The 13,085-nt window shown below is 34.7% G+C and overlaps 4 protein-coding genes across 12 annotated transcripts in view; 2 read left to right on the top strand and 2 right to left on the bottom strand.

Annotated features, from left to right (window-relative positions):
- The window catches only part of LOC103508462, a 20,419-nt gene extending 18,714 nt beyond the window's left edge, over nt 1-1,705 (top strand). The window contains exon 4 of one of the 3 annotated variants that reach the window (XM_008473015.3): nt 1,578-1,705. In XM_008473015.3, the coding sequence (XP_008471237.1) occupies nt 1,578-1,669 (92 nt within the window). In that variant the 3' untranslated portion in view covers nt 1,670-1,705. The remainder of the gene's footprint in view (nt 1-1,577) is intronic. The other 2 variants (XM_026823063.1, XM_026823064.1) reach the window with 2 other exon arrangements.
- The window catches only part of LOC113467086 (protein Peter pan-like), a 24,357-nt gene that overhangs the window by 5,279 nt on the left and 5,993 nt on the right, over nt 1-13,085 (bottom strand). The gene's annotated exons all lie outside the window — the stretch shown is intronic.
- LOC103508460 (uncharacterized protein CG4449) lies at nt 6,031-9,966 on the bottom strand. 3 transcript variants are annotated; one of them, XM_026823067.1, is made up of 2 exons: nt 9,143-9,289; nt 6,031-7,223 (listed from the first exon to the last, which is right to left on the bottom strand). In XM_026823067.1, exons 1-2 carry the CDS (start codon nt 9,284-9,286, stop codon nt 6,153-6,155), a joined length of 1,215 nt encoding a protein of 404 aa, XP_026678868.1. In that variant the 5' UTR covers nt 9,287-9,289; the 3' UTR covers nt 6,031-6,152. The 3 variants fall into 3 exon arrangements, with proteins under 3 accessions (XP_026678868.1, XP_026678869.1, XP_008471232.1); XM_026823068.1 differs by lacking the exon at nt 9,143-9,289 and adding an exon at nt 8,510-8,745; XM_008473010.3 differs by lacking the exon at nt 9,143-9,289 and adding an exon at nt 9,832-9,966 and having other exon boundaries at nt 6,075-7,223.
- The window catches only part of LOC108251832 (glyoxylate reductase/hydroxypyruvate reductase-like), a 13,197-nt gene continuing 9,752 nt past the window's right edge, over nt 9,641-13,085 (top strand). The window contains exons 1-3 of one of the 5 annotated variants that reach the window (XM_026823070.1): nt 9,641-9,815; nt 12,460-12,584; nt 12,939-13,075. In XM_026823070.1, coding sequence (XP_026678871.1) covers nt 12,508-12,584; nt 12,939-13,075 — 214 coding nt within the window. In that variant the 5' untranslated portion in view covers nt 9,641-9,815; nt 12,460-12,507. Of the gene's footprint in view, nt 9,816-9,851; nt 9,946-11,533; nt 11,623-11,710; nt 11,878-12,459; nt 12,585-12,938; nt 13,076-13,085 lie in introns of those variants that run through there. The other 4 variants (XM_026823072.1, XM_026823073.1, XM_026823069.1 and 1 more) reach the window with 4 other exon arrangements.

Here is a 13,085-nt window from a genome sequence, read left to right as displayed (position 1 = left end):
GGTAGAAAGGCGTATTTTGTGTAGGTATTTCTATTCCTCTCTTAAAATTCAAAGAATTTTCCAACTCCAGTATCTTATCTGAAGAATGCTTTAGACGTGGTACAGATATTCTATGTATGACAGAGCATGGGGTAATACAGTGTAGAAACCTAGAAGCTGTAAAACTTAATTAAGTATGCCTTCCTAAAGTTCCTAGGTATCTACTTAATATACATGGGACGGTCTTTTGTCTCCAAATATTTGATTTGCTCTTAACTTCACCAATTCTTGGGTCTAGGAGCTTACCTATCTAGTGCAAATAAGTACCTTTAAGGACAGAGTTCGGATAGTTCGTATCTCAAACCGTATTGCAACAAGTACTGCCATTGTAAACATTTCAGATGTACCTAATCAAACAAATTTTTCTTATTATCCCCCTTGCTACTTACAATATGCTACCTCCATATTATGTTTGTAAACTCCGTTTCTGTCTCTGTTGTGCTATAGATTAGAATATTAGTATTATTATTTAATTTTTAAATCTTTATTATTATTATTATTTTTTTTTTTTTTTCGTGATAAAAAAAATAATGAATATCTACTCCCCTCTCCCTTTTTCTTTTATCTGGATGTGTTGTATCGTAAATATGTAATTTTGAATGCATGTACGTTTTGAGACTTTTGAGCTAGTTTACCCTTTCAAAGGTACCTACCTACTCGTACTCTCAAGCGTTGTCATAAATGGAGAATTTCATTTCTGTTTCTGAACTTTTTATTTTTACAAATAAATAAATAAATAATGAAATTCAAAATAGGAGAGAAAAACTTTCAACCATTACCATTTCACCAAAGGTATTTTTGTAACTGTTTGCACAAAATAGCTCTTGCACAAGAAAGGTGCACGAGAAGAGAAAGTTCGGGCTAAGGTAGCTTTAGAATTTACATAGTTGTTTTTATTTTATTTTTATTTTTTGCAACTTGAAATGTTTTGATTTTTCAAACGGCAAGAAATGTTCAGAATTCTTTTCTCATTGTTATTATGTTCTGTCTCTTCGTTGGAATTCGAAATTTTAATTTCTTTTTCATAAAATTCATTATGTTGTGTTGAATTAGTCAAGAATGCCATATTACTTATTTATGCAGAAAGTTGACGACTTAGAAACTGATGGATTCATAAGCAGACTAACATCTGCATGAAGTTCATATTTCATACCAAACAACGGAAATCCCTTTATGACATCTCATTTTGACTAGATGAAACAAACAGAACGAAAGTTCATTATTATTTTCATTATGACGACTGTCTGTGATAGCACTAGTGTCTAGATTCTAGATAATCGTCAGCTAGGCATATTGATATTAACCAAAAAACTAATTTATGGTTTAAAAACTACCTACATAATCTCTATAACAATAACTATGTACATATTTATAATATCTACCCTTACCACCAAAATACCACCAAACCTAAAAAAAAAAAAAATAATAATAATAATAGTCATTAAGGTGTGTCCATAGTCGATGGCATGTTTGGGTACACCTTTAGAAAACAACACCTTTACCACCAATGAACTTGTTTGAATTGTTCCTGTTTTCAGCTGTCAAAGGTGGAGGACGTATCCTCGGAGGAAGACTACAAGAGCTTGGGAAACATAAACAAACCCAAGCAGGCCACCGAGGTTTTCTTTAGAACTGAACAGTTTGATGACAATATGAAGAACCTCGCTAGCAATAGAGTTTCCTCCAGTTCATTTCAAAATAGAACAATAATTTCTCTTCTAATTCTTTATTTTTTTGTTAAATTTACATTTCATTGATACCTTTTAAAAATAAATAAACGCTTTTCGGCGTGACTTTCTCTGTAGGTACTTCAAGTTATTTTAAATAAACTTATTTATATTTTTCAAAATTTACTCGAGTGATTTTATCATGAACTTTTGATTGTTACCTACCAGAGAGCAAAATGGACACAGGAAAGTCAATGAATTGAAACAATTACCTACACTATAAGAAAGGAGTAGGTAGCGCTTTTCGGCGTGACTTTCTCTGTAGGTACTTCAAGTTATTTTAAATAAACTTATTTATATTTTTCAAAATTTACTCGAGTGATTTTTTCATGAACTTTTCATTGTTACCTACCAGAGAGCAAAATGGACACAGGAAAGTCAATGAATTGAAACAATTACCTAGGAAAGTAGTACACTCCTACACTATAAGAAAGGAGTAGGTAAGCGTAGTAAGAGAAGATCCTTTGAATTATTTCTTTCCTTAGGGGTATGCCATATTTAAGAGTAGATAAAATCACAAACGAACGAAGGTCCATAGAAAAAATTCCCTCAACTTCGACCTTTCCAATATTTTGTTATCAAGTTTATAACTTTCATCAGCGAGAAACCTGAAACTGTGTCCTGTATTTGACATGAGAGTAGATAAAATCACAAACGAACGAAGGTCCATAGAAAAAATTCCCTCAACTTCGACCTTTCCAATATTTTGTTATCAAGTTTATATATAACTTTCATCAGCGAGAAACCTGAAACTGTGTCCTGTATTTGACATGTTTTTTTTTTACGATTCAATTCATTTCTTATTTCTTCAACATATTTTTCATATAGAGCGTGACTTATCTCTACCGAACGGCGTTCCTATTCGATAATGATGATGACATTTCTTATTATTTCACAACAATAAAAAAGTTCCGTGGGAGGTTGGAAAATTGTGGTGTTTGATTGTGCCTCTGGTAGGTACAGGGTGTTTTAAGGTACCCCAGTCCCCTCAGCAATAAATCCAGTGAATTGAGAACTGGGACTGAACGTATTGGATATATATATATTTTTTTATTGGTTATTTCTTTCTTCTTCTTTAACATGTAGGTACCTACACATTTTGGGTTGCAGGTTGAGTAGGTAGGTATGCTACCTAATAAAAGTAAAATGAAAATTTGCCACTTACTTGAAATATTTGTACCTGCTCTTTCCCATGAAATTCTCAAGAGTTAGAATGAAAATATTTGCTAGGTATTATTATAGGTTCTCCTATATTCTTCCTTTTTATAAATCATAAAAAAAAAGTTCGTCACTTTAAAGTTTATGTTGGAAGAAGAGCGCCCATTGTTCTTTTCAACTTTCTATTAGACCTACATACTTAGTAGGTAGATACCTATACCTCCATAACTTTTTTAAATAAATTATACGATACAATAGAAAACTGGAAAAATGAAGAAATACAAAACAATGAACAAAATTTGAATTGCATAAATTCATAGTAAAAGCCAAAGCAAAAGAAGTTACATGGGTGAAAATCCACTCAACGACGAGTTTACCATGCCTGTAATGCAAAACTCTGCTTCCAGAGATATAGACGAAGTTATGAATGAACTAGCACGACTATCGAACAATAATAAACGATACTACGGTAAGTGAAAAAGATCATTTGAATGTCTTTGTAATTTTAGGGATGAAGTAGTAAAACAATTTGCTATTTTGCACTGATAATAATATCCAATATGATAGTTTGTATAAAATTACATGTATAATATAAAATGTACAATATAAAATTAAATGTACAATAAATACAGAGATCACGATTGAGGAATAAAGAAGAAAATACCCACTTCAATGTATGACTAACAACATGACAGAAACAAAAGGATTTTAACTGTGTTAAGCACGAATGTTTGTCACACAAATGTCGTTTCCCAATCAATACACCTTGTTAGATTTTCAAGACTCGAGCCACCAACCTGATCCGAAGTTCACCACGCTAACCTCTACAATACTCAATGACAGAAACAAAAGGATTTTAACTGTGTTAAGCACGAATGTTTGTCACACAAATGTCGTTTCCCAATCAATACACCTTGTTAGATTATCAAGACTCGAGCCACCAACCTGATCCGAAGTTCACCACGCCAACCTCTACAATACTCAGGTTGGTTTACTAACAAGATGACGGAATTCTATTTTAGGCTCATTATTACAAAACGGTTGGGCACCACGGCGCTTTTCCCAGGGAAGAAATTTCGCCGTCTCCAAACGACATATTGGGGCCATGGCCAGACTTGGTCTGCTGCCGAGTTTTAGAAATTCCCGGAGTTTTTATTCTAGATATGGAAGGTCGCTCTTTTGTGACTGAAACAGTTATCAGGAAGTAATGTAAGAGTTAAGTACATAAGTTATTGTGTGTGATCGTTGGTAGGAATATTCCTTTTATGGTCTAGGTGTGCAATAAGAAAGGATTTTGCGAAAATCTAAACCGATCATGAGATATGATCAATTTGATCGCTAAAATCTCCATAAGAAATACACAGGAAGCAGAGACTGCGGGAGAGAAAACTTTTCCTCGCTCGCCTAATTTCGCTTTTATGGTCTAGGTGTGCAATAAGAAAGGATTTTGCGAAAATCTAAACCGATCCTGAGATATGATCAATTTTTTATGCACACCATAAGAAATACCGGGTGCAGAGACTGCGGGAGAGAAAACTTTTCCTCGCTCGCCTAATATTTGAGTTTCGTTTATGTTTTTAGTTTGATAACTGTGCAGCTAATAGGGAGCGCGCAGCGCGACCGTATTTTTTATTATTTTCTACAAGTCCGGCCATGGCTTTTTTTACAAGTTTGGCCATGCCTCGGGATAAACTAGCGGCATTCCGGAGCGAAGCGACGGAATTCAGCTAGTTGCTCATAAAGTTAGTGTTCTCTCTCTCCAAAACCAAGAAAGTTTTAAAGCGCCAAAAAAAAAAAAAAAAAAAAAAAAACAAGAAAGTTGGCAGGACTTTAAGGGCACACATACTTTCTAATAAATGTACCTCTACGTACAAATAGTAAAGTTTTTACACTCGTAACAAAAGATTATTCTGAAATATGTAACTATAACTACCTACATTAAAATTTCCAAAGTACACCACCAAATCCTTTCAAAAATCACGAATTGAATAAATCTCTGGCAGCCCAAAGAAATATAGGACTTGGACAGGAATTAAAAGTGCTTGAAACAGCATAAAACAATACCATTTACCCGTTTCCATTAATACTTCAAAAAAGGTACCTACCCTTTTGTTAGTAAATCCTACTTCAGTCTAGGCAAAAAGTTTCAGCAAACACTACATTGAGTATTTACGACGAAAATGACCATAAAGGGTGTATTCTCATTTAAAAGTCACCTATGTCGTAAACTTTACGATGTAAAGGATTTGACTAAGATAATTTTGAGGTCATCAAGAATATACGACTATGCATAACACTGAATATGAACATAAAAAATGCAATAAAAAACGGACGTACCTACCGTATTATTCCATTTCGAGTAGAAAATAGATTTCAACCAGATTTTTAAGCATGGGTATCTAAAATGCAATAAAAAACGGACGTACCTACCGTATTATTCCATTTCGAGTAGAAAATAGATTTCAACCAGATTTTTAAGCATGGGTATCTAGTAATTATTAAGTACTAACAAAGCTTACGAACTATAATAAAATTAATCCACCAGAAAGGAAAAATCCATTTTAGTGTTAATTCAGGGAAATTAGCTTTATTTGCAGCAAAATCCAAAATTAGGGGCATGGATAGGAATAGAAGTTAAATTTAAAACTAACAAAGATATGTAACACCTCGGGAACAGTTTTTTCACCCCTCCAGTTGTATATTTAATAAGACTTTTCCATAATTATGTACAAATCATTTTACAATAGGCATTAATTAATTTTGGCCATAATGGCACCACACGCCGCTACTCGATACTAGCAAGCTATTCAAAGCTGAGCACAAAGCCTAAAAAAAAAAAAAAAACGCTCCTCGTTGGGAATAGAACTCAAATCTCTTGCGTGCTATACCAGTATGATTACTAATAGGTATGACCTTTAAGCTTCGAAAGTTCCTATGTTCAAATTTTAAAAGTACAGTACGTCCGTTTGTGTTCCCAAGTACCTACGACCTAATTCATAATATTCTAAAGTTGAATTTTTTCCCATTTATTAAAATAATAATAAATTGTATCAATGCAAGACAAGTTACATGGGAATGTTTGGAGGTAGGTAGTTTTATTTTTTTTCCCATTTATTAAAATAATAATAAATTGTATCAATGCAAGACAAGTTACATGGGAATGTTTGGAGGTAGGTAGTTTTATTAAAAAATAGTATTTCAAGAAAGACACTCAGACACATGAAAAACCTAACTTAGTATTACTAAATCAAAACATTCTCCTCCATCTAAATCTAAACTCTCTACTGTTTCCTCTAAATCTAATGTATCCCCATCAAAAGTGAACTTGAGTTTTGAGACATCAATACCCAGCTCAGATGCAACTTTTTTAGCAAAGATATTCATGTCATTTGACTTGTGCAGTTGAATGAGTAGGGGCTTCTTTACATTTTTCTGTTGAACTTTTACCTCTATGCAATCTTTATCATGTTGATTATTGCTAGGTTTCTGTATACCATTTTGAAGAATACCTCCTTCCAAAATATCTGTAACCTTATATTCTATTGACAGTGGTGTGCTATGAGGTGACAAAACCTTTTCGTTTTTACTGAGAAGAATATTTTGAATACTTACATTTTCTTGTTTGGCAAAGAATTCATATATGGAGCCAAGATCTTTTTTCTTCATTATGGGAAACGAATGTGGCTCTCCATGTCTCCATACAACTTTTACATTGACAATCTCTTCACTGTCATCACATTCGTTATCAGAATCTAAAAGTACAGGTGAGTCATTCAACACTATGGGTACATTATTATTTCTAACAGCTTTTAATTTGCTAGCTACTTCTTCAAGTCTTTCTATGCCTTTATCTAGACTAGTTTTTCTTGAATTTCGTTTGTTTACTAAACCCCCAGAGAATATAGAGGTGCTTTTACTTCCTCTTCCCCTCCCTCTCCTTCGCGTGGAACTTCTTGTTGTTCTCCTGTTGCTTGAAATTTTTTCTTCTTCATAACTTTCTTCTGTGTAATTTTTAGGACTCTGAGAATCAGTAATTTCTATAATATTATCAACTACTACAACAGGAGGGATGTTATCCTTTGTGTTTTGCTCACTTGCAGGATTATCTTTTCCAGACTCTTCTTCCAATGAAAGGCTTTCATTCATAAATTCTTCATCATCAAACTTTTGTTCCAACAATTTCCTCTTTGCTGCAGCTTCTTTTTCTTTTTGTTCTTTAATTTTATTATACTGAGCAGCAGGATTGCTGTAGAAATCAAAATCATCATCTTCATCATCCATGGATGAGTTGAATGAAGCCTGAAATGGGAATTTAAAATTTGGTATGAAGGATTTTTTTTTTTTTTTTCACCCATATAAGTCCATATTTGTTGTATTTTATTTAACACTTAACCGTAAATAGAAATTATATGTAATTTTGAATGCATGTACGTTTTGAGACTTTTGAGCTAGTTTACCCTTTCAAAGGTACCTACCTACTCGTACTCTCAAGCGTTGTCATAAATGGAGAATTTCATTTCTGTTTCTGAACTTTTTATTTTTACAAATAAATAAATAAATAATGAAATTCAAAATAGGAGAGAAAAACTTTCAACCATTACCATTTCACCAAAGGTATTTTTGTAACTGTTTGCACAAAATAGCTCTTGCACAAGAAAGGTGCACGAGAAGAGAAAGTTCGGGCTAAGGTAGCTTTAGAATTTACATAGTTGTTTTTATTTTATTTTTATTTTTTGCAACTTGAAATGTTTTGATTTTTCAAACGGCAAGAAATGTTCAGAATTCTTTTCTCATTGTTATTATGTTCTGTCTCTTCGTTGGAATTCGAAATTTTAATTTCTTTTTCATAAAATTCATTATGTTGTGTTGAATTAGTCAAGAATGCCATATTACTTATTTATGCAGAAAGTTGACGACTTAGAAACTGATGGATTCATAAGCAGACTAACATCTGCATGAAGTTCATATTTCATACCAAACAACGGAAATCCCTTTATGACATCTCATTTTGACTAGATGAAACAAACAGAACGAAAGTTCATTATTATTTTCATTATGACGACTGTCTGTGATAGCACTAGTGTCTAGATTCTAGATAATCGTCAGCTAGGCATATTGATATTAACCAAAAAACTAATTTATGGTTTAAAAACTACCTACATAATCTCTATAACAATAACTATGTACATATTTATAATATCTACCCTTACTATGAAGGATTTTTTTTTTTTTTTTTTTCACCCATATAAGTCCATATTTGTTGTATTTTATTTAACACTTAACCGTAAATAGAAATTTAGAGAGAGGGGTAACAATCTTGTAGTGGGGATAATCAGCTGATTAAAAAAAATCAGCTTTTCACATTAACCGAGAAAAAATGGCAACTATCGTAAACCGAAGTCCAGAGCTTGGTTTAGTATGGCAAGAGGGGAAACATACACCTAAAAAAATGGTTAATGCCCCTCACGTCATAAACACACTTCTATGTGAGGGGAGGTAGTGACCCTGACTAAACCAAACTTTGGTTAATGGTTAAGTGTTAAATAAAATGCCCCAATTCTAATGTGGGAGAAATTGATACCTACATGTAATGAAGAGGACCCAATCTTGGTGTATACAGGGTGTATCACAAAGCTATGTCAAGCTGAAAATGGCGAATAGTACAGGTCAAGGGCTATGGTTTTTTACATTCAAAACCCTGCCATTTCATGGCCGTTCAAGATAATTACTTCAAGTCTAATAAATATTGAATGTTAGAACATGGAGCAGTTTTAGATTTTTTGCCATCCTGTGATTCAATTTGAACCAAAGATACAGGGGTTAACAAAAAATGTCACTCAAATTAAAAAAAAAAAAAAAATCAAAATTGCGCACTGCAACAGCCATGGATCTGTGTGAATGGATCTTAATTTTTAGAAATGAAATTGGTCTCAAAAGAGAGATAATATTGTCTTCTGTCTACAGATGTAATTAGTTTCTTTCTAGCTTTAACATATTTTGTGCCATGGTCAAATGTTTGGAGCAAGGTCAGGGTACCTGAAAAAAACACAAAATGGCGGATATCTCTGTTATTTTGAGGATTTTGAAAAAAATGTCCGGGGAACTTTTTGTAGCTTTTGACCTGTACTATTTGCCATTTTTGGCTTGACATAGCTTTGTGATACACCCTGTATTTGTATACTATAGCTGTTCCAGTTTAATTGTTACCTATTCCTTACTTTCATGGACTGACCCTTGGGTCCAGAAAGTGAGCTTGAACTCTGTTTAACATTCACAGAGTTTAAACTATCTTTCTGTTTAACTTTCACAGAGTTTAAACTCTCTTTGTGGACCCAGCCATACGGCACTGATGTCCCTTCCATCCATTGCAGATGTGAAATGAGAGTAGCCACCTTTAGATTGCCAAGAAATTTGTCAGTGTGCTATGTTCACATAGGTAAATATTGCAATCACAAACACCTACCTTGCTTTGTTCAGTTGTTAGTGTTGTTACTTGTTACTAAATTTTTGTGATTGAAAAAGTTCAGAAAAGCTTTTACTGATCATTCAAAATTCACATGGAATTTCTTCATTTTCTCATAAGTCCATATTTGTTGTATTTTACTTAACACTTAACCGTAAATAGAAATTTAGAGAGAGGGGGTAACAATCTTGTAGTGGGGATAATCAGCTGATTAAAAAAAATCAGTGCTATGTTCACATAGGTAAATATTGCAATCACAAACACCTACCTTGCTTTGTTCAGTTGTTACTTGTTACTAAATTTTTGTGATTGAAAAAGTTCAGAAAAGCTTTTACTGATCGTTCAAAATTCACATGGAATTTCTTCATTTTCTCGTCAAGGTTCAAGACTATTGGTACCTGAAAGTCTTTCCAAATTAAGATTTAATAGTAGGTATTTACTTACGTTCATCTTTTGTGGTGGTGGGTAGGTAGGTACCTAAGTACTTGTGAAAGACGGCTAAATCTGTGCTGGGTCAAGCTTTGATCTTACAGACTATTCCTGTGCTTTCTCGTGAAGGTAAGAGTAAATCAATTTCAAATATTTCAAAGTTGACAGTGGAGAGAGAAGTCCGTAATGGGTGAAGATATTTTCAAGTTCACAGCTTCAAAATACAATTTTTTTTAAATTACTTTTCTGAGTTTTCTGTGTTTCAATACAATTTTTTCCATAAATAAAGAGAAAAGAAAAGAGAACAGCTTTCGTAGATGCAAGAACAGCCGCTAGGGGCACACTAACTTCTTGGAGTTTTCTGATTGGTCGATAAATCAGAAACTTTAGGCGGGAGTTTGAAAAACAAAACATTTCACACGACGCATAATTTTCGGCGTGAGGTATTTTGCACCAGTGGTTCTCAACTTATGATGACTCACCTCCCCCTTTATTGGGTACCTAATACCTATGATAATGTGCCTTTCTCTACCTACTTATCCACCCTATAAGCTAGTGATGAGAACGAGGAGTTATATAAATGTCGTAATTTTATTTAGGTATGTACCTAATTCAGAAATAATTCGGACCATACCCTATGCCAATGTAGTAGAATAGTACAATGCTTTGATATTTTATCTGGTCTAAGTGTGAATTGTGATGAGGTTTTGGAAACTTATCAACCCACAGGCAAGTACCTACCTAGCTCTACCTACTCAGTTGTTTTCTACTCAAGGCGATTGATGTTTTCTATTGCCTCGGTAGCGTAGTGGTCAAGACGCTCGCCTGGTAAACAGGAGGGCGTGGGTTCGATCCCAGCCGAGGCATGGAATTTTATCCTCATTTATTTGAGACGTTGACGTAAACAGGAGGGCGTGGGTTCGATCCCAGCCGAGGCATGGAATTTTATCCTCATTTATTTGAGAGTGTGATTACATAGTAATGGAGCTCTAAGGGTTAGGTGGTAGAAAACGCCTCCGGCGTTAACCTCGCCTAGTGGTTACCTTCCACTCAAGAGTCTATTATTATCAGTAATCAAGTCATCAGTAGTTAGTAAAATGTGATAAGTGTTTATACCTACACAAGACTTACACAAGACTATCAGACGGTCTGACAGACTTCAGACTTCGATCGGAAGCTTTTTCCGCCTCACACGTTCTGACTGTTTGATAAGTCTTGTGTCTGCCTGAGCGTCATTGATTGGCATTATATTGGAGTCGAATCTTTGTGTGTAGTGTGTACCATTAGGTAAGTACCTACTCACCTGAATATTTGAAAAACATTTATTTTCCTGCTAAAGTAGGTATACCTGATAGATTTCACTCACAGTTTAGTCATCAAACTTTTATTAAGACAGTCTCACCTACGTACGTACCTACAACCTAGACAATACAGCTTTTTAAGGCCAGCGAAACTTTAGGCGGGAGTTTGAAAAACAAAACATTTCACACGACGCATAATTTTCGGCGTGAGGTATTTTGCGCCAGTGGTTCTCAACTTATGATGACTCACCCCCTTTATTGGGTACCTAATACCTATGATAATGTGCCTTTCTCTACCTACTTATCCACCCTATAAGCTAGTGATGAGAACGAGGAGTTATATAAATGTTTAATGTCGTAGGTAATTTTATTTAGTTATGTACATAATTCAGAAATAATTCGGACCATACCCTATGCCAATGTAGTAGAATAGTACAATGCTTTGATATTTTATCTGGTCTAAGTGTGAATTGTGATGAGGTTTTGGAAACTTATCAACCCACAGGCAAGTACCTACCTAGCTCTACCTACTCAGTTGTTTTCTACTCAAGGCGATTGATCAGTAATCAAGTCATCAGTAGTTAGTAAAATGTGATAAGTGTTTATACCTACACAAGACTATCAGACGGTCTGACAGACTTCGGTCGGAAGCTTTTTCCGCCTCACACGTTCTGACTGTTTGATAGTCTTGTGTCTGCCTGAGCGTCATTGATCGGCATTATATTGGAGTGGAATCTTTGTGTGTAGTGTGTACCATTAGGTAAGTACCTACTCACCTGAATATTTGAAAAACATTTATTTTCCTGCTAAAGTAGGTATACCTGATAGATTTCACTCACAGTTTCGTCATCAAACTTCTATTAAGACAGTCTCACCTACGTACGTACCTACAAACTAGACACAACACAGCTTTTTAAGGCCCGCCAATCACGCTCATTTTGTCTGACAGACAGCCGGAATGTGTGTGGCGAGAAAAGCTTGAGACCTAGGTCCGTCAGACCGTCTGAGACCTAGGTCTCAAGATTTTTCCGCAACTCACGCTCAGACTGCCTAACAGACCTACGAGTAGGTCTGTGAGTGGCGGGCATAAGAATGAAGATCTGCCTAGATTTTATTAATTATCATTTTTTTTTTTTTTTTACTTTTTTTCCTTGCCTCTTCCCAGGTTAAACAGTTATTTGGAAAAACGTCATTGGACCGTCTGAGACCTAGGTCTCAAGATTTTTCCGCAACTCACGCTCAGACTGCCTAACAGACCTACGAGTAGGTCTGTGAGTGGCGGGTATAAGAATGAAGATCTCCCTAGATTTTATATTTTTTTTTCTTCCTTGCCTCTTCCCAGGTTAAACAGTTATTTGGAAAAACGTCATTTTACCGAGCTTTCACAATCATGTCGAAACCAAAACTGCTACTGACCAGAGACGACTATCCAAGAGTATCACCTGCTTATGACATTCTGGAGGAAATGTAAGATTCGTTTCAATTTTTAAATTAATAAGAAAAACTCCAGGGAAAGAAATACTAGTGAAACTTTATAATCGTACATGCTTAGGCCAGTCACTGACTGTAAGATTCGTTTCAATTTTTAAATTAATAAGAAAAACTCCAGGGAAAGAAATACTAGTGAAACTTTATAATCGTACATGCTTAGGCAAGTCACTGACTACATATCAGGTGTACCTATCAGGTCTACCTGATAGTGAGTGGCTGGTCATAGCATCTGTACAAAAACCATAGGAAATCTGAAGAGGGAATATCGTTTCCGTTTCCGATAGGAAAATACGCTTAAATCTATTTTCTTCCATTTTTCCGATCTTACAGGTTTGATATTGACACATACCCGGTTAGTGAGGGTCGAATGCCTCGCGATATATTTATAGAAAAACTCAAAGGCTGTTCCGCTCTGCTATGTAATCCACATCAAAAAGTCGATAAAGAAGTACTAGATAGGAGTGGGGGTAAGTGAAT

The sequence above is a fragment of the Diaphorina citri genome, unplaced genomic scaffold, assembly GCF_000475195.1.
Source record: "Diaphorina citri unplaced genomic scaffold, Diaci psyllid genome assembly version 1.1 scaffold401, whole genome shotgun sequence".
NCBI classification, from domain to species: domain Eukaryota; kingdom Metazoa; phylum Arthropoda; class Insecta; order Hemiptera; family Psyllidae; genus Diaphorina; species Diaphorina citri.
This window is presented reverse-complemented; position numbering and strand designations above follow the sequence as displayed.